General features: G+C 40.2%; 1 protein-coding gene across 13 annotated transcripts in view; it reads left to right on the top strand.

Annotated features, from left to right (window-relative positions):
* Positions 1-21,752, top strand: part of FKBP5 (FKBP prolyl isomerase 5) — a 133,758-nt gene that overhangs the window by 62,151 nt on the left and 49,855 nt on the right. For 10 of the 13 annotated variants that reach the window (XR_008557178.1, XM_054721696.1, XM_054721695.1 and 7 more), the window contains 2 exons: positions 6,466-6,591; positions 18,921-19,065. Coding sequence is in view for 11 of the 13 variants with exons in the window: in XM_054721696.1 (XP_054577671.1) it covers positions 6,487-6,591; positions 18,921-19,065 (250 nt within the window). In the remaining 2 variants the exon portion in view is untranslated. Of the gene's footprint in view, positions 1-6,462; positions 6,592-17,911; positions 17,996-18,920; positions 19,066-21,752 lie in introns of those variants that run through there. The other 3 variants (XM_054721697.1, XM_054721699.1, XM_054721700.1) reach the window with 3 other exon arrangements.

Genomic DNA, 21,752 nt, shown 5'->3' with positions numbered 1-21,752 from the left:
TTTTCCTTTCTTTGGTAATAGCCGTGCTAATGGGTATGGTATCTCATGGTGATTTTGATGTGCATTTTCCTTGTAACTAATGATTTTGAGTGTCTTTTCATGTGCTTATTGGCTATTTGTATATCTTCTCAAAGGTTTCTTTTTTAAAGGAGAAAAAAGATGAGCATGTATAGGAGGATTGTTCGTCTCCTCATTCCCACCCCAATGTGGAGGAAAGTAGGTAAATATAAATAGTGTGCAGTTTTATATAGTTGGATTGTCTGTCTTTATATTTGACCTGGTTTCCTCTGCGTGCATACTTATCTCTTTTGTGTACATATGTCTTGTCTACAAATAGATAACTCCTGACTGCCACTACTGTGTTACTGGACTTAAATGGTTGAGAGAGGTCTGGTGTTAAAAGTAAATGAGGGCCTTCCAGTTCATCCTTACATGGATATTTTCAAAATTAGGATGCACTTGTATTGTATTCACTCCCAAGCACTAGGTATAACTCCTTCTTGGGTTCTCTTTCTTTTTTTTGTGTTGTAGTTGTAGGAGGCTGAAAGACTTTATGGCCCAGACATCTGTGGTACTTGGAATGGTGCTGTGATTTTCTATGCTTCTAACAAAGTAGCCATTTCCTGTATTCTTTTTTGTGAAAACTCCTGTGAGGACAGTATAGTACAAGATGCCGACTGATATTTCAACAAAGAGAGCAACATAGTAAATAATATACACGGGAAATTAATGGATAAAGCTTTAAAGTGACTTCATTTGGGGGGATATGACAATTTAATTATGTTAACTGACGCTTTCAGTGTACTGTTGATGAAATTTTAAGCGTATTCTCATTTTTCTGTTACATCTCAGGTGTTTGCTGACTGGCACATTGGAGAGTATGTGCTTATCTGGCATGTTCATAACAGAAGGAACTGCGCGTTCCTCTCTGCTGTACTGGGTTGCAATTTCTCCCCTTTGGCAGTTCAGAACAGTGAGTTTTATCATAGATTAATATCCGTAGCTACATAGTGATTTTAAATCCAGAATAAAGAAAAGGCTCTCTTATGAAAAAAAAAGGGGGGGGGGACTTCTAAAGAAGTATGTGTGTCTTACAGGTTTTTAGGAATCATCTGATTTTACTGCCTTTTTTCTTTCTTTTTTCAAGTTAGTTTTAGAGGAAAGGAGAGAGAGAGAAACGTCAATGTGAGAGAGAAACATTGACCGGCTGCCTCCCACACATGCCCTGACTGGTGATCGAACCTGCAACCTAGGTGTGTGCCCTGACCAGGAATCGAACCCACAACCTTTTCGTGTACAGGATAGCACTCCAATTAACTAGGCCACTCAGGGCACATACTTAGGTTGTTTTCATATAACACTAGATCAAAGAAAAAGTTTTTTTAAATATAATTTGTTTTGTTTGCTTACAAAACTTTATATCCCAAATGGCATAACTGGAATTAAAAAGAAATACTGGAAAGTTCAGTTTATTTCTTTATTCTTCCAGATTTATATGCTTTCAAAAGTTGTTTTATCTTTGCATTTTAATTACTCATGCTACCCCTCTTCATATGGATTCCGTTTTACTCAGAACTGTTCTCTGAGATTATAAAGAATACTTGTATCCCTTGAAGTGTTAGAGCCGAGAATGAAGAGCAAATCAGCTAATACAAGTTTTCTATTTATTTGAACTTTAGAAAGCCATTATTTCCAAAGGGCAGGGTTAGGACCCAAAATAAAATGTTTGTTGATTGACAGTATTTTCATTTAAAAATTGAGCTGATCCAAATGATGAACATTCAAAAGAAAAGCATTGCCTTTGGATGTATTATAAACATGCTTTCTCGGTGCTTTGGTTTTGTTTCTTGCGATATTTGTGCTCGCACATGCTTTTTCTTAAATGATTGGAAAGTACTATTAAATGGCAGACTTCCTGTGACATCTCACCCTAAATACTTCAGCATATGTCTCCAAAGAATGAGGATGTCGTTTTGCATAAGACCACAGTACTGTATCACATTCTAGAAAGCCAACATTATCCTACCTAATAATAGACAAATATGCAAATTGACCATACCTCCGCTACACCAAAGCCACGCCCACCAGCCCAAGCCACGCCCACCAGCCAATCAGGGAGAGTATGCAAATAAACTGAACCAAGATGGCTACAGCCACAGAGAGCAAGGTTTCCCAGGCAACAGAGGGAAACAAGCTTTCTGCCTGCCCTTGACAGGCCTAAGCCTCCACTCAAGCTACAAAGTTTCAATTATAGAAGGTAAACAAATTCAAACAGAATGGCGGCAGCCACGGAGCTGGAGAGACCAGGCCAGGGTTGCCCGTGGTAATGGAGAAAGCAAAGCTTTCTGCACACCCTGGACAGGCTCAGGCCTCTGCTTAAGGCTACAAAGTTTCATTTATAGAAGGGGAATTAACTCAAACAGAAATGGCTGCCGGTGGAGCATGCAGGAGGCTTGGCTCCGCTCCAGGCTACAAAGTTTCAATTGTAGAAGGTAAATAAATTCCAGATACCAGTGCCTCCGCTTGGGTTGCCAGGGGGCGTGGCTGGCCTGCAAACACCACAGGCCCCTTGCTCAGGCTGCCCCATGCCCCAAGGGAACCCCCACCCTTCTCTGGGACACCCTTCAGGGCAAACCAGCTGGCCCCCACTCCTGCACCAGGCCTCTATCCTATCTAATAAAAGAGTAATATGCAGATTGACCACCACTCCAACACACAATATGTCTGCCCCCATGTGGTCAAAGATCCTGCTCCCATGTGGACACAAGATGGCCACCACAAGATGGCCAGCAGGGGAGGGCAGTTGGGAGGCACCTGGCCTGCAAGGGAGGGAAGTTGGAGGCAATCAACCCTGCAGGGGAGGGCAGTTAGGGGTGACCAGGGCCGGCAGAGGAGGGAAGTTGGGGGTAAACAGGTTGGCAGGGGAGCAGTTAGGCATTAATCAGGCTGGCAGGGGAGTGATTAGGGGGTGATCAGGCTGGCAGGCAGAAGCGGTTAGGGGCAATCAGGAAGGCAGGCAGGCAAGCAGTTGGGAGCCAGCAGTCCCGGTGGGATTGGGCCTAAACGGGCAGTTGGACATCCCTCGAGGGGTCCCAGATTGGAGAGGGTACAGGCTGGGCTGAGGGACACCACCCCCACCCCCATGCACGAATTTCGTGCACCGGGCCTCTAGTACAATAATAATAATATAATATACAGTCTGTTTTTCCAAATTTTTCTAATTCTTTCCCAAATGTACTTTAATAACTTTTGTCCCCTAATCCAGGATCCAGCCAAGGACCACACATTGAGTTTGTTGTGTCTCTTTAGTCTCCTTTAAACTAGAGCAGTTCCCCGCCCCCTTTTGTTTGTTTGTTTATTAGTTTTTTGTCTTTTATGACCTTAACATTATTAGGAGTCTACGCCAGTTGTCTTGTAGAATGTTTCACAACCTAATTTTGTCTTTTTTTCTCGGTTAGTTTCAGGTTAAGCATTTTTGGTAGTACTGCTACATGGATGCTTTTCATTATTTCATGTCAGGAGGCACAGTGATATCAGTTTGTGGTATTATTGGTGATGCAGAGCTTGGTCGTGATGTAGATCACTTGTATTGAGGGTACATCTGTTAGGTCACTTCATTGCTAAGCCCTTTTTCCTTTTTTTAATAACAAGTCAGCTGTAGGTTCATGCTTTGAGACATGGGACTGTCCTGTTCCCTAATAACCTTTCACCTAGTGGTTTTAATTTGCTTATTGATTTAATTCAAGGTTTCCCTTGGGGTTCTGTTGATGGATCTGTGAAGCAGCAGCTCCTCCCCCTCTCCCAACCTACCTCCTTGTGTATGTATTTTTCCAGGGATGTAATCCATGACCTCCAAAATAGTTATAAGATTTTACCCCCCGTTTTTGAGGTGCCTTCTACAAGTTTCTGTGCATCACAGAAGTCTGTTCTAAGGGGAAGGTTTCTAGACGCTGGGACTCAGCCCTGTTCATCTACTTTTCCTAATTATCTAGCCGAGCATCCCATGCAACTAGATACTTAATTTTTGTTGTTGTTTGTTTGAGAGTGCTTTGTTCTGGCCTTTCCCTTATCCTGAGCCAAGCATTTGGATCTTTTGTATTTGGCATAAACTGTACTAGAAGATAAAGCAAAAGGATTTAGCCCCTGGTTTTTGGTGTTCTCTCTGAGATTTTGGGGGACAGCAAAATTTGATTTGTGTCTTTGTTGACACTGAAATAAATTTAGGTCAATTGGAAATGAGTTAAAATACTACAGTATAGTTTTAGTTGTCTTGAGACATTTTCACAAGTGTAAAATAGCTCTTTTTGACTGTGTAGGCAAGAAGATACAGCAGGTGACTTTAGGGAGCCGTGCATCATTTTAAGCCTATTAAGGAATAGCTATAGGAGTGACTAATTCTTGACTTTCCCTGCTCAACCAGGAGAGCAGTATGGAATTAATCATGGCAGTAATTAGTGAGGTGTGCTTTGTTTCATCTATTAATTAGCCTTTGGTAACATTGATTTGCCTTGCATGAAAAAAAATGCCCATCACTAGGGTGACTGATAATACTAAGAGCTAACATTGGGGTAGTAGACTTTTAAAATACACACTATGCCAGGCTGGTATGGCTCAGTGATTGAGTGTCAACTCATGAACCAGGAGGTCACAGTTGATTCTCTGTCAGGGCACATGCTTGGGTTGCGGACTCAATCCCCAATAGGGAGTATGCAGGAGGCAGCCGATTGATGATTCTTTCTCATCATTGATGTTTCTATCTCTCTCCCTCTCCTTTCCTCTCTGAATCAATAAAAATATATTTTTAAAAAATACACATTATACCATTTAATACAGAAGATCCCTCTGTGAAAGTAGATATTAAGGTTATTCTACCAGTACTTACACAGGTAGGGGAAAAAGGCTTATTAGTATAAGAAGTTAAAGTAGCCAACATCAAATAGTTTGAAAGGAGCTCCAAATTCTTTGTCCTTTCTGTCTTACTCATTTGAAAGGTAGAGATATTCTAAAGAATCTATAATAATAAAAGCACAATATGCTAATTAGACTGGACAGCCAAACAATCTTCCGGACGACCTCCCAGACAAAGCCGCAGCACTAGGGGCCGATACAGAGGTGGTTAGGGGTGATCAGGCAGGTAGGTGAGCAGTTAGGGGCGATCAGGCAGGCAGGTGAGCAGTTAGGAGCCAGCGGTCCCGGATTGCAAGAGGGATGTCTGACAGAGTTTAGGCGCGATCCCTGTGGGATCCCTGTGGGATCCAGCCTAAACCGGCAGTTGAACATCCCCCGAGGGGTCCCGGATTGCGGATTGTGAAAGGGTGCAGGCCAGGCTGAGGTACCCCCTCCCCCTGCGTGCATGAATTTTGTGCACTGGGCCTCTAGTCTATACATAAACAAAAGTATGGCCCATGCTCTCAAGGATCTTTTAAATCCAACAAATCTGTTTATGAATATATTTTAGACAGCAAATCAAGGGAAGAGCTAAGTAAGTACAGAAAAGGGCAGACCACCTCCAAGTATAAGGTCAAGGTTGGTAGAGGGAGCATTTGAAGGGGGAGAATGTTTGGGGAAGAAAAAGAATGACAAAAGCTTGGAGATGGGAAAGCACAGGGATTGTTATGGAAGAGGAATTGGTCTGGGGTTGGCTAGAGCATGAGCTGCATTTTAAAAAGTAAAAGAAAGTCGTGGAAGCTGGACCTAAAAGATAGATTAGGATCAGCTTGTGAAGGACCTTGAATATCACACTAGGGAAGAGCCTCATTCTGTAGGTATTTTTGAGCAAGAAATGAAAAATGTAACCCTATAGAAGACCTAATAGTAATCATAATAAATGCTTACATTTTTGAGTTCTGATTCAGTGCTAATCCCTTAACATACATTATCTTATTAATGTCTCACAGTAACTGTATGAGCAATGTACTATGTCCATTTTACAGATGTGAAACTGAAGCTCAGTGTGACATTAAGTAAGTTTGCAAGTGTCAAACAGATATTGCTGGAGCTAGGACTCGGACTGGGATCTGTCAGCTTCCAAAGCCTGATTATTTCTGATAATGATTAAATTGAAATTTCTCTTATCAGGTCACTTGATAAGTTCTTAATTCTGTCAAGAATATGGCTGTAGGAAAAGGATGTTTTCAAAGTTCTGAAAGCACTGGTTCTCAAAATGTAATTATGTTAAGGAATATAATCACTACCAAACCTACTTTATACTACTGTCTAATTTGGGACCAGAGCTGGATGGGAAATTGAAGAGTTGGATGATGTTTTATTTACGTGCCTTATGACATCAACACGTGCTCATAGTGAATGTTTTTTGTGTTTTTGTTTGTTTGTTTTTATTTTCAGTGTTTAACCTTATTGCCCCTAAGTAAATCTTAGGTCAGGTCATAAATGCTCAGTTCCTGGGAGCATTTTATTATGCATAAGGAAGTGATATTTTTCCTAAAAGATGTTTCTTCTCAGCAGGTTTCCAACTTATAAAAGACAATGACTACTGATGAAGGTGCCAAAAACAATGGAGAAAACCCAGCAGCAGCTGTTGCTGAACAGGGAGAGGATATTACATCTAAAAAAGATAGAGGAGTATTAAAGGTGAGGCCACAAGGATGAATGATATGAAGGGAAATTTACTATTTGCAAACATCTTTTGTGTGTGTGTGTGTTGGGGTGGGGGGAGGTCTGGAGAAGGATGTTTACTGAGGCTTATTAAGTGCCAAACATTATGGTTAAATTCTCATTTCATTCATAACTTGAGGTGTATTTTTAATCCCAGATTGTTGATGGTGAAACTGAGGCCCAGCCAAACATTACCACTAAATTATTATTTCATAGCATGAAGTTTGTTTATTTATTTTATTATATATATGTATATTTATTTTATATATATATATATATATATATATTTTTTTTTTTCTCACTTGAGGATATTTTGCCATTGATTTTCAGAGAGAGTGGAAGGGAGGGAGAAGGAAAGAGAAAGAGAGAAGAAACATTAATGTCAGAGAGACATACCAATGGGTTGCCTCCCACACTCACGCTGACTGAGGCCAGGGATCGAACCTGAAATCCAGGCACATGTCCTTGACTGGGAATGGAACCCATGACCCTTTGGTGTGAGGGTTAAAAGCGCTAACCACTGAGCACACTGGTAAGGGTTTGAGGTTTATTTTTAATCACAGATTATAGATGGTGAACTGAGGCCCAGCTAGGTAAATTACTTGCCCAGTATGATATGTATAAGTAAATGCACATCTGGGGTTCAGGTCCAAGTTATGTCTGACTCCAAAAGGTGGTTTCTGTTTTCTAAGTGTATACAAATGTATTATTTTAATATAATGTTTCAGTATATTAAATCTAGCCAATAACAATTTAAAAGACTTTTTTAAAGGATAAAAAGAGTTTGCAAAGTTCAGAAGGATTTGTTGTTGTCACCAGAGGATATGTTTATTGTTTTTTTTATATTAGAGAGAGAGAGAGAGAGGGGAGAAGAGGGGAGAGGAGAGGGGAGGGGAGGGGAGGAGAGGGGAGGGGAGGGGAGAGGGAGAGGGAGAGGAAGGGAGAGGGGGAGGGGGAGGGGGAGGGGGAGGAGAGGAGAGGAGAGGAGAGGAGAGGAGAGGAGAGGAGAGGAGAGGAGAGGAGAGGAGAGGAGAGGAGAGGGGAGGGGAGGGGAGGAGAGGGAAATATTAATCCATTGCCTCCCACACTCATCCTGACTGAGGATTGAACCCTCAACCTTTTGGTGTAGAGGCAAGAGACACTTTAATCAGCTGAGCCACCTGGCCAGGCAAGGGTTTGTTTTTATATACAAACTAGGAGCCAGCGTGCAAAATTGCGCGGCGCTGCCCTGCCTTGACACCCAAACCTCTTCACAAAGAGCTCCAGCGTGCCTGGCCCAGCCCCCGACCCTTCTGGCTGCTTCAAGTCCCACCCTCAGTTCCTCCAGTTGCTCGGATTGGTCCCTCCTTCGCCAGGCGCCTCCCCACTTCCGCCCTATCTCTGGAGCAACGCGGTGGCTCTGTCCCGTCATGGCGCCAGAGGAGAGTGTGGAAGCCTCCCGCCTGCTGCACTGTGCTCCTTCCCCTGGCAGGTGGGCAGCAGGATGCTCTGAGTGCGAGTGGTGGGTGGCGAAGGACTGGTGATGGAGCCACTATGGGCTCTCACCCCTGCCCTCCCCAGCATGGGCTGGTCCTGCCTCCTCCAGGCACCTTCCTGCTTCCGCCCTGTCTCTGGAGCAACGCCCCCTTCGCATGCGCAGGCAGCTTCCTGCAATCAGTCGTTATATGTTACAGTGTCCTGACCATTAGCATATTAGCTCTTCATTATTATGATAGTGTACCAGTGTGTAGTAAAGATATATTTTTTTTACATGTAGATTTTCATTTTTACTTTTTTAATTGTTTAAAGTATTACATATAGTAGTACGTATATCTCCTTTTTTTTCCCCATTGACCTCCCCCCAGCCTCCCCTACCCCCTGTCGCATGCCCTCATCCCACCCCTCCAGTGTCTTGTGTCCATTGGTTGTGCTTATATTAAGGTGACCAGATCTTCCCGCTTTTGGTGGGACAGTCCTGATTTTTAACAATTTGTCCGCGGGACGATCTGGTCACCTTAGCTTATATGCATGCATACAAGTCCTTCGGTTGATCTCTTTCCCTACACTCCCCAGCCTTCCCATTTTAATTTGACAGTCTGTTCAATGCTTTACTGCTTCTGTATCTATCTTTTTGTTCATCAGGTTATAGTGTTATTTATTTTCCATAAATGAGTGAGATCATGTGGTATTTTTCTTTCATTGCCTGGCTTATTTCACTTAGCATAATGCTCTCCAGTTCCATCCATGCTGTTGCAAATTTTTATAGCAGCGTAGTATTCCATTGTGTAGATGTACCATCGTTTTCTAATCCACTCATCTGCTGATGGGCATTTAGGCTGTTTCCAAATCTGAGCTAGGGTGAATTGTGCTGCTATGAACATAGGGGTGCATATATCCTTTCTTATTGGTGTTTCTAGTTTCTTGGGATATATTCCTAGAAGTGGGATTATTGGGTGAAACGGTAGTTCCATTTTTAGTTTTTTGAGGAAACTCCATACTGTTCTCCACAGTGATTGCACCAGTCTGCATTCCCACCAGCAGTGCACAAGGGTTCCTTTTTCTCCACATCCTTGCCAGCACTTGTCATTTGTTGATTTGTTGATGATAGCCATTCTGACAGGTGTGAGATGGTACCACATTGTCATTTTGATTTGCATCTCTCGGATAATTAGTGACTTTGAGCATGTTTTCATGTGTCTCTTGGCCTTCCTTCTGTCTTCTTTTGAAAGATTCTATTTAGGTCCGTTGCCCATTTTTTATTGGATCATTTATCTTCCTTTTTTTTTTTTTCATCTTATTATTTATTTATTTTTATTTTAATGAATCTTTATTGTTCAGATTACAATTGTTTCTCCTTTTTCCCCACATATCTCCCCACCACCCAGTTCCTACCCCCCCTCTTCCCTTACCTCCCCCCGCGCTGTCCTTATCCATAGGTGTATGATTTTTGTCCAGTCTCTTCCCATACTCCCCACACAGACACCCCTTTCCCCCTGAGAATTATCAATCCACTCCCATTCTATGCCTCTGATTCTATTAAGTTCACCAGTTTATTCTGTTCCTCAGATTTTTAATTCACTTGACTTTTAGATTCACTTGTTGATATATATGTATTTGTTGTTCATAATTTTTATCTTTCTTCTTCTTTTTCCTCTTTTTAAAGAATACCTTTCAGCATTTCATATAATGCTGGTTTGGTGGTGATGAACTCCTTTAGCTTTTTCTTATCTGTGAAGCTCTTTATCTGCCCTTCAATTCTGAATGATAACTTTGCTGGGTAGAGTAGTCTTGGTTGTAGGTTCTTGCTATTCATCACTTTGAATATTTCTTGCCACTCCCGTCTGGCCTGCATGGTTTCTGTTGAGAAATTAGCTGATAATCGTATGGGAGCTCCCTTGTAGGTAACTAACTGTTTTTCTCTTGCTGCTCGTAAGATTCTCTCTTTGTCTTTTGCTCTTGGCATTTTAATTATGATGTGTCTTGGTGTGGTCCTCTTTGGATCCCTTTTGTTTGGGGTTCTGTGCGCTTCCTGGACTCGTAAGTCTATTTCTTTCATCAGGTGCGGGAAGTTTTCGTTCATTATTTCTTCAAATAGGTTTTCAGCATCTTGCTCTCTCTCTTCTTCTGGTACCCCCATAATTCTGATGTTGGTTCGCTTGAAGTTGTCCCAGAGACTTCTTACACTATCTTCAACTTTCTGAATTCTCTTCTCTTCATGCTTCTCTGGAGGAGTGTCCTTGGCCTCTTTGTATTCCAAATCTTTGAGTTGATTCTTGCAATCCTCTAGTCTGCTTTTGGGTCTCTGTATAATATTTTTTATCTCAGTCAGTGTATGTTTAATTTCTAGTTGGTCCTTTTTCATATCCTCAAGGGTCTCATTGAATTTATCGGCCTTTTCCATGAAATTCTTGAAAAACCTTATAACCGTGGTTTTGAACTCTATGTCCAGTCGCTTATTCTCCTCCATTTCTTTGGTTTGTGATCTGTTTCCTTGCCTTCTCATATTCTCTGCTTCCCTGAGTTGGTAGGGTAGTTTTGTCTACTAGGTGTCCTATTGGTTCAACGGGTCAGCCTCCCAGTTACTTGAGGTGGACACTCTTGGTGTACCCTTGTGTACTGTGTGTTCCCCAGCAGGAGCTACAGCTAGGGCTAGTTTTCTCCTCCTTTGCTTGGGCGGTTTTGGAGCAGTCTGGAGCTGTAGTTGGTTAAGCTGCCACAGAACAGGCCATTTATATGCAAAAGCCGCTGTGTGGAGCCTGGGCGGGTTTGTAGAATGTGCGGGGCGGGGCCTCAGGGCGGGGCGGGGTCTCAGGGCGTCACTAGGCTGGGGCGTGGCCAACGGCAATGGCTGCCGTCAGCCGTCTTTGCCTTTCCCGTTTCCAAGTCCCTGCGCCCCGCGCACCAGCGCAGTAAACAATGATTGCTGGGCGCACCTCTGCAAAAAAGTCACTCTCACTTTCCGACCCGATGGCCGAGAGTCCAGCTTCTCCCCGTAGGCGTCTGGGTCCCCCGAGTGTCCCCAGAAACTGGATTTCAGAGTGATCGGGAGCTTGTCTCCCTGCGGGTTGAAGAAAAGCCGCGCACCCAGCCGCCCGCCGCCGCCGGCCCGATTCGCGTGCCTCCGTACCTCAGCTTTTCAGCGATTGTGCTCCTTTCTCTTCTCAGCTGTAAATCTTCCACTGAGCCAGCTTTCCCGTGGTTCTGGGTGGTAGACGTTTTTGTCTTTTAGTTGTGTTTTTGAAATTGTTGTGTGAGGCAACAGATTAGTTGTTTAACTATGCCGCCATCTTGGTTCCTCTCCCTATCTTCCTTTTATTAAGTTGAATAAGCTGCCTGTAGATGTTGGAGATTAAAACTTTATCAGTGATAACATTTGCAAATATGTTCTCCCATACAGTGGCCTTTCTTGTTATTTTGTTGATGGTTTCTTTTGCTGTGCAAAAGCTTTTTATTTTGATGTAGTCCCATTTGTTTATTTTCTCTTTAGTTTCCATTGCCCTAGGAGCGGTATCGGTGAAGAAATTGCTTCGGCGTATGTCTGAGATTTTTCTGCCTGTGGATTCCTCTAGTATTTTTATGGTTTCTTGTCTTACGTTTAAGTCCTTTATCCATTTTGAGTTTACTTTTGTGTATGGTGTCAGTTGGTGGTCTAGTTTCATTTTTTTGCATGTTTCTGTCCAATTTTCCCAACACCATTTATTGAAGAGACTGTCTTGACTCCATTGTATGTTCATGCCTCCTTTGTCAAATACTAATTGAGCATAGTGGTTTGGGTCATATCTGGGTTCTCTATTCTATTCCATTGGTCTATATGCCTGTTCTTGTGCCAGTACCAGGCTGTTTTGAGAATAGTGGCTTTGTAATACAGCTTGAAATCTGGTATTGAGATCCCTCCTACTTTGTTCTTATTTCTCAGGATTGCTGTGGCTATTCGGGGTCTTTTTTTATTCCAGATGAATTTTTGGAGAGTTCTTTCTAGGGCTGTGAAATATGCTGTTGGTATTTTAATAGGGATTGCATTGAATCTATAGATTGCTTTGGGTAGTATGGACATTTTAATGATGTTGATTCTACCAATCCATGAACATGGTGTGTTCTTCCATCTGTTTATGTCTTCCTCTATCTCTTTTTTCAGTGTCCTGTAGTTTTCCGCGTATAGGTCTTTTACCTCCTTAGTTAAGTTTATTCCTAGATATCTTTGTGTGTGTGTGTGTGTGTGTGTGTGTGTGTGTGTGCGCGCGCAATGGTAAATGGGATTGCTTTTTTAGTCTCTCTTTCTGTAAGTTCATTATTGGTGTATAGAAATGCCATAGATTTCTTGGCGTTAATTTTGTATCCTGCTACATTGCCGAATTCATTTATTAAGTCTTAATAGTTTTTTGATGGAGTCTCCAGGGTTTTTTATGTACAATATCATGTCATTTACAAATAAGGACAGTTTTACTTCCTCTTTTCCAATTTGGATGCCTTTTATTTCTTCTTGTCTAATTGCAATGGCTAATACTCCAGTACTATGTCGAACAGGAGTGGTGAGAGTGGGCATCCCTGTCTTGTTCCTGTTCCTAGGGGAAATGGTTTTAGTTTTTCCCCATTGAGTATGATATTGGCTGTGGGTTTATCATATATGGCTTTTATTATGTTGAGGTATGATCCTTCTATTCCCACCTTGCTGAGAGTTTTTATTAAGAAAGGGTGTTAAGCCGAAACCGGTTTGGCTCAGTGGATAGAGCATCGGCCTGCGGACTGGAAGGTCCTGGGTTCGATTCCGGTCAAGGGCTTATACCTTGGTTGCGGGCACATCCCCAGTGGGGGGTGTGCAGGAGGCAGCTGGTCAATGTTTCTCTCTCATCGACGTTTCTAGCTCTCTATCCCTCTCCCTTCCTCCCTGTAAAAATCAATAAAATATATTTTAAAAAAAAAAGAAAGGGTGTTAGATTTTGTCAAATGCTTTTTCTACATCAATTGATATGACTATGTGATTTTTATCTCTCAATTTGTTTATGTGATGTATCACGTTTATTGATTTGCGGATATTGTACCATCCTTGCATCCCTGGGATAAATCCTACTTGGTCATGGTGTATGATCTTTCTGATGTCCTGCTGGATCCGATTTGCTAGTATTTTGTTGAGGATTTTGGCATCTATGTTCATGAGGGATATTGGCCTGTAATTCTCTTTCATTGTGTTGTCTTTATCTGGTTTTGGTATTAGGGTGATGTTGGTTTCATAGAATGAGCTTGGAAGTGTTCCTTCCTCTTGAATTTTTTGGAATAGTCTGAGGAGGATAGGTTTTAGTTCTTCCTTGAATTTTTGGTAAAACTCCCCTCTGAAGCTGTCTGGTCCCGGGCTTTTGTTTGCTGGAAGCTTTTTGATGACTGCTTCAATTTCTTCCATAGTTATTGGCCTATTGAGTTGTTTAGGTTCTTCCTGAGTGAGTTTTGGAAGGTTGTATTTTTCTAGGAATATGTCCATTTCCTCTAGGTTGTCCAGTTTGTTGGAATAGACCCCACCGAAATACAAAGGATTGTTAAAAAATACTATGAACAGTTTGTTCATAGTATTTTTTAACAATCCTTTGTATTTCGGTGGGGTCTGTTGTTATTTCTCCTCTTTCATTTCTGATTTTGTTTATTTGGGTCCTGTCTCTTTGCTTCTTGGTGAGTCTGGCTAGAGGTTCATCAATCTTGTTTATCCTTTCAAAGAACCAGCTCTTGATTTTGTTGATCTTTTGTATTGTTTTTTTGGTCTCTGTGTCATTTATCTCCACTCCGATCTTTGTTATTTCCTTCCTTGTGCGTACACTGAGCTTTTCTTGTTGCTCTCTTTCTAACTCTTAGAGTTGTATGGTTGGGTAATTTATTACCATTGTTTCTTGTTTTTTTGCAGTAGGTTTGTAGAGCTATGAACTTCCCTCTCAAGACTGCTTTCACTGTGTCCCATAGATTTTGGATTGTTGTGTTTTCATTGTCGTTTGTTGCCATGATGTTTTTTATTTCTTCTTTGATCTCTCTGGTAACCCAGTCATTGTTTAATAGCATGCTATTTAGTCTACATGTGTTTGAATTTTTTGGATTGTTTTTATTGTAGTTGATTTCCAGTTTTATGCCACTGTGATCTAAGAAGATGCTTGATATGATTTCTATCTTCTTGAATTTGAAGAGACTTTGCCTGTGACCTAATATATGGTCTATCTTTGAAAATGACCCATGTGCACTTGAGAAGAATGTACATTCTGTGGCTTTGGGGTGAAATGTTCTGAAGATGTCAATTAATTCCATCTGGTCTAGTGAGTCATTTAGGATTAATGTTTCTTTGCTGATTTTTTGTTTAGAAGATTTGTCCAATGGTGATAGTGGGGCATTAAAGTCCCCTACTTTGATTGTATTGCTGTCAGTCTCTCCCTTGATATCTTCCAGGAGTTTTTTTATGTATTTGGGTGCTTCTGTATTGGGTGTGTATATGTTTACCAGAATTATTTCTTCTTGTTGGATTGCTCCCTTTAGTATTATGAAGTGGCCTTCCTTATCTCTTTTTATGTCCTTTACTTTGAGATCTAATTTGTCAGATACAAGTATTGCTACCCCAGCTTTTTTTTTCATTTCCATTCACCTGAAAAATCTTTTTCCATCCCTTCACCGTCAGTCTGTGCGTCTTTTTTTCTGAGGTGGGTTTCCTGTAGATAGCAGATATATGGGTCATGTTTTCTTATCCAATCAGTTACCCTATGTCTTTTGATTGGGACATTTAATCCATTTACATTTAAAGTTATTATTGATAGGTACTTATTTGTCGCCATTTTTATTCTAGTAAAGATATTTTTTGAGGTTTCATCTTACTTTTGAATTAGCTTTCCTCCTTTAAAAACACTATATATTTTTCACTCTGTAGTTAAACGTTTTTGCATGTATTATTTTTTTTGTATCTCACAATGGTCTTGTAAGAAAATCAGAGTTTCTCTTGGTTCTCCTATTTATATATGGAAAATAGATATTTATACTCCATATAAGTGAATAAACTGAAGCTGAGAAGTTAAATGGCTTTAGTCATATTAAGATATTTCTCCTACACTGTTGTTATATATACATGTTTTTTGTAATTGTTAAATTTTTTTGCTGAAAAGATTATCTTATACATCCTAAATATTACCTCCAAGCTCAAGTTTTGATATTTTCTTGTGTTCGCTGTAACAAATCAGAATTTTTTAGTTTTTTTTTTTTTTGTCTAATGTTGCTTTTGTGAATGCTTTTTTCTGTGCCTGAATCTATTCTGAGTATACATGTTTTACTATTAGCTTGCTGTGTTCCAAGCCAAGTTTTGGAGACTTGCAACTATAGAATTAGAATAAGGGTTTTTTGCTGTTGGTTTATATCATGATACCTTCTTTCAGATGGCTTCTCAGCCTTCTGGCTATATAAATTATTCATCCCAAACTCCACTGTGCTATTTGAGACAGTGTGATTCTGTAGGCTGTCCTCAGCATTTCCCTCCTCTTTTATCTTTTCAGAGCACTCATCAGAAAACACAGTCCCTAACTTGCCTCAGGTTCTGCTTTGTTCTAGGGCAGTGGTCGTTAACCCGTGGCTCGCGAGCCACATGCGACCAACTCCCCCACTTCTTCTAACGCCATTTCTTCAAAATAGACTCGCCCAGGCCGAAAACTGACTTCTGCGCATGGGCCACGAAGTTTCAATCGCACTGTACGTGCATGCCCACACGTGGTATTTTGTGGAAGAGCCACACTCAAGGGGCCAAACAGCTGCATGTGGCTTGCAAGCCGCAGTTTGCCGCACTGTTCTAGGGCATCTATCTATATATATAAAAGCCTAAGCGACCAGCTGACTGTTCGACCGGTAGCTATGATGCGCACTGACCACCAGGGGGCAAATGCTCAACACAGGAGCGGAAACCACAGGCATAGAAATATGGAACAGACTGATGAATCTCAGAGGGAAGGGAGGAGTGGGGAGGGCGGGAAGAGATTAACCAAAGATCTTATATGCATACTAGAGGCTCGGTGCATGACCAGTGGGGTCCCTCGGCCTGGCCTGCGCCCTCTCACAATCCGGGACTCCTCGAGGGATGTCAGAGAGCCAGTTTCAGCCAGATCCCTACAGGCCAGGCTGAGGGACCCCACCAGTGCACGAATCCGTGCACTGGGCTTCTAGTAAACTAATAAGATTTTTAGTTTTGTAAGGCTAGTAAGAAACATTTTGAGATTGTAAATTTTTTAAAATCATATCATTTATTACTGTCTGGAGCCTCAGGCTTTTGTTAAGATTGAATAGGTCTACTAACTGTGTGACCTAGGGCAGTTTAGTTAACCTATTTGTGGGGAATAATAATACTACCTAGCTCATAGGGTTATCAGGATTACATAAAGCTTTAGTACGGTGCCACGCCCATGGTAATCTCTCATATATATATATATATATATATATATATATATATTTTTTTTTTTTTAAAGACCAAGGCAGCTCTGAAGTCAGTAATTGGACAAAGAACATAAAATAATATTGTGGACCTTACACTTTTTTTAAATGAATTGAGACTAGATTGTAGCTTTAGAGCAACTCCAGATTTTGGTACAGGATTGTCTTGCTGTGGAAACTTGAAGTGATACCACAATACCTGACTTCCTGGTAGCTACCATATTCATACCATCTGCCCAATTACTGGTTCACAGTCCTGGAAATGCAGATTCCCTCTGGGTGGGACTCACGCTCCCACATACTGCATGTAGTTCATAAACATGAGCACTTCTAGAATATCAAGTGATTTCTTTTAGGTTAATTTTTTTTGAAACATTTTCCCCTGAACCAGTTTTGAATCTGCATTTCCAGGACGTGAACAAGTAATTGGGCAGATGGGGTGAATGGCTACCAGGGAGTTAAATAGCTGTGCACACTAGCAAGCAATATGTGGAATCACTTCAGATTTCCACAGCAAAACGAAGTCTTTGAAGGGCAGTAATGTTTTTTTTAAGTAGCTCTTAATTTAATTTTTTTAATTATAATCATTTTCTCCAATTTTGTTGATATAATTAACCTATAACATTATGTAAATTTATGGTGTAGAATGTGATAATTTGATACATTTGTATGTTTCAAAATGATTATCACAGTAGGGTTAGTTAAACCTCCATCACCTCATATAATTACCTTTTTTTTTTCTTTTTTGTGGTGAGAACATTTAAGTTCTAATACCTTAACAACTTTCAGGTATATAATACAGTGTTGTTAATTATCATCATGCTGTACATGAGATCCTCAGAATTTACCCATCTTATATCTGAAAGTTTATATGCTTTGGCTTACATCTCACCATATGCCCCACCCTTTAGCCCTTGGCAACCACCATTTTACTTGCTGTTTCTGTGAGTTCAACTTTTTTAAATTTAACATGTAAGGGCTATGACTGTGTTTTTCTTTGTCTGGCTTACTTCAGTTAGCATAATGCCCTCAAAATACATCCATATTGTCACAAATGGTATGATTTCCTTCTCTCTTGTGGCTGAATAATATTCCTGTGTATGTACACACTATATTCGTGTGTGTGTGTGTGTGTGTGTGTGTGTGTGTGTGTGTGTATCACATCTTCTTTATTTATTCAGCCATGGACACTTCAAGGCTTGGCTGTTGTGAATAATGCTATGATGAACATGGGAGTGCAGATAACTTTACAAGATAGTGATTTTGTTTACTTTGGGTTTATATACAAAAGGGGTTGCGGTAGTTTTATTTTTAATTTTTTAAGGAACCTCCATGCTCTTTTTTCCCCCATTGATTTTTAGAGAGAGTGGAAGGAAAGGCAGGGGGAGAGAAAAACATCGATGTGAAAGAGGCACATCAATTGGTTGCCTCCTGCATGCACCCTGATCAGTGCGGGGAACCTGCAACCAAGGTATGTGCCCTTGATCAGAATCAAACCCAGAACCCTTTAGTCCTCGGGCTGATGCTCTATCCACTGACCCAAACTGTCTAGGGTAATAATTGAATTCAAACCCTTCCCCAAAAAAGATGTTCTTGAGACATTAGCTATCATCCTCTAATAAAATGATTATGTTAGCATAGGTGATTGACATAATAAATTACACCACAACATGCCTGGATTTGATTTTCTTTTCCCAGGACTGACCAATTGCATTAGTGGCTTGCTTTGCCAAGAACAAAATAAGTAAACTGGATTTTACAATAGCTAAATATTTTGCAGCTTGGAGGGTTTTTTTAGGCATTTCCTTTACTAGAAAATAAATTATTCAGTATTATATCAAACTGTGCAGTCACTCTGTTTTTATACATTGAATATTCAAATAATAGGAAGGGTAACCTGTTACACCAGGAAATTGGCCTTTTTGAAATTAAATCGAACTAGTAGAATCTAGTCAGAAGCTAATCTTTTTAGCAAAGGAGGGAATAAATAAAACCTCACCTTTGGAATGTTGCTTTAGGCTTCTTTTTGAATGTTTTTGAAAGTCTACTAATCTTTTTTATCTAATTCAGTTTGTATATGGACTAGCTCTGTGTTTTGTGAGATTTTAGTGTAAAAGCATGGGGAGCATTAAACCAATGAAGCAGGATCTGTTGGTAAGTTATTTTGAGGGAGCAATGTTATTAACAAGATTAAATATACTATTAAAGATTAAGAGTGGAATAGGACAGTTTTCTAATAGTGCAGGTTTTTAAGAGAAGTAGGAGGGGAGCATTTAGAAAAGACAGGTAATTATTTGCAAATCTGCCTGGGTGACATGAAATGGTCTGTAATCTTTTCATTCTCTGGTTAGATGTTAAAAATTCCACCTTCTTTTTCTTGATATTTTTTTTTTTAGATTGTCAAAAGAGTGGGGAATAGTGAGGAAACACCAATGATCGGAGATAAAGTTTATGTCCATTACAATGGAAAATTGTCAAATGGAAAGAAGTTTGATTCCAGTCATGATAGAAATGAACCATTTGTCTTTAATCTTGGCAAAGGTAAGAGGGTATTTTTGAGTTTTGTTTTGCTTAGATTTTTTGCTATTTATATTATATAGGAGTTAGTGGAACCTATCTTCGCCAGAAGTTAAAAGATTTTTTTTAATCCTTACCCAAGAATGCATTTTTTTTTTTAATGTGTTCTTATTGATTTCAGAGAGAGGAAGGGAGAGGGAGAGAAAGAGAGAAACATCGATGACGAGAGAGAATCATTGATAGGCTGCCTCCTTCACGTCCCCTAGTGGGTATTGAGCCTGTAACCCGGGCATGTGCCCTGACCAGGAATCGAACCATGATCTCCTGATTCATGGGTCGATGCTCAACCACTGAGCCACACCAGCTGGGCTCAGAGATGTTTTTTTAATTGATTTTAGAGATAGAGGGAGGCAGGAAGAGTGAAACATCAATGTGAGAGAGAAACATTGATCAATTGTCTCCTGCACCCTTCCCGTCTGGGGGTTGAATCCAAACCCTTTGGTGTACAGGATGATACTCAACCAACTAAACCACCTGGCCAGTACACAAAAGAAAAGATATTTTAAAGTAGTTCTCAGATTACGGCCCCTGGATCCTTGGGTGTTCTTGAGATCCTTTTAGGAGGTCCATAATGTCAAAATTTTTTTCATAATATTATTTATCTTTTTACTGTGGAGCCAAAGAACACCAGCAGTCATGTGTCCTTTACTGCCCTCATTTACTGTTTAAGTTAGAAAAAAAGGGAAGCCAGTTTCACTTAAGAATGTCCTTGATATAATGTATAAAATACTAATTTTATTCAGTCCTAATCCCTGAATTTCATATATTGTCTTGCTGTTTTGTGATAAAGGGAAGCACATATAAAGCACACTCTACACCAAGTTCATGGCTCTCAAGGAAACACACCTGTGCACTGGCTTTAGTGGAGAGCTGTACTAACTGCTTTTTTTTTCCCCCATGAAACATCATTTTTATTAGAAAGGGCAAAAAGTATGATTGTTCAGACTTGATTATTTAGTAGTAGGCAGATATTTTCTTGAAAATGAGTGAAGTAACCTGTCACTTCAAGGAGAACAGCTGACAGTATTTGTTACCATTGAATTTTCAAGTGAAGGTTACAGTTTGGACATTAGTATGTGCCACTTTGAGTTTGATAGCTTCCCAAAGCCTAAAAGATTTCTGATGAGGTCAGTGGGTGTTAATGTGTGTGCTTTAAAAACTATTATCTGATTAAATCTGTTCGCATTTGGAAAATCTGTGGAACTCAGTGAACAAGCACTTTCCCAATGACCAATGCAAGCTATTATAAAGTTATACATGAGTAAAAGATTCATTCACTGTGCACACTAGACCAGTGGATTTACTGTAGTATAAGGTAAAAAGTCATTGATATGTTTTCAGGTTCTACATTGCAACTAAAGTGTATGAAGCTACCATTTGTCTAATTTTGATGTAGTAATGTATGATTACATTTCATAATAGCCTGGAAAGGCTATTAGAATACTCTTACCTTTTTCAACTATCTATCTTTGTGAGTTTGGATATTTTTGCCATGTACATCAATCAAAATTGCAACAGACAAAAATAAATATAGGTTTGAGAATCTGGTTGTCTTTTTATTTTTTATATATATTCTTATTGATTTCAGAGAGGAAGGGAGAGGGATAGAGAGATAGAAACATCATTGATGAGAGAGAATCATTTCTCAGCTGCCTCCTGCACACCCCACACTGGAGATCAAGCCTGCAACCTAGGCATGTGCCCTGACCAGGAATTGAACTGTGACTTCCTGGTTTATTCATAGGGGAATGCTCAATCACTGAGCCATACCAGCTGTGCTTAGTTGAAGTCAGACATATTTTACATTTGTAAAATCACAAAACAATGTCACACTCCTCACTTTTTTTTTTTAAATATAATAATTTTCACAAAAATAAGTATATTAATATAATGAGATTATTTTTATTTTTAAATGAATTGTATGTAATTATTTTTATCTTTAATATTGTAACTATCTATAGGTATATAAGTGAATTTTGGGGGTCCTCAAATTTTAAGATGTCAAGGGATCCTGAGAATAAAAAAGGTTAATAACCACTGTTTCCCCCCAACTCAGTGTTTACTATAATTTCTTTCTTTTTTTTCCCCTACAACTTAGTTGAATTGTTAACTAAGCAGTGATCTGGGAAAGGAAGCAGCAAGTGAGGAACTAAGGAGTTAAACTCTTCCTGCCTTTCTGTCACTCTGTCTTTCCGGTACTTATAGATGTTAGTTTGTCATGGTGCCTTCTGCTTTCTGTCCAGCTGTTCTCTTTCCAGGCCCTAGTGCTGGCTGTGCCACTGCCCACTTCTCCTTTGGGTCCTTCATGACTTAATGGCTCATGTGAGATTAATCTTGTGTTTCAATAAGATAGCAATCAGCCCTGGCTGGTGTGGCTCAATGGTTGAGCATTGTCCCATGCACTGAAAGGGCGCTGGTTAGATTCCCATTTTGGGCATATGCCCAGGTTACCAGTTTGGTCCCTGGGAGGCAGCCAATCAAAGTTTCTTTCTCACGTCAATTTTTCTCTCCTTTTCCCTTCATCTCTCTCTAAAATCAATAACAACATGTTTCTTTAAAAAAAAAACAAAAAACAGCAATTAAGATTATTTTCCTTAATGTAGCAGATAATAATGGCAGTTAAATTAGAATTTTTTCCATTTTTGTTGATT

The sequence above is a fragment of the Eptesicus fuscus genome, chromosome 10 (assembly GCF_027574615.1).
Source record: "Eptesicus fuscus isolate TK198812 chromosome 10, DD_ASM_mEF_20220401, whole genome shotgun sequence".
In the NCBI taxonomy this organism is placed as follows: Eukaryota; Metazoa; Chordata; class Mammalia; order Chiroptera; family Vespertilionidae; genus Eptesicus; species Eptesicus fuscus.
This window is presented reverse-complemented; position numbering and strand designations above follow the sequence as displayed.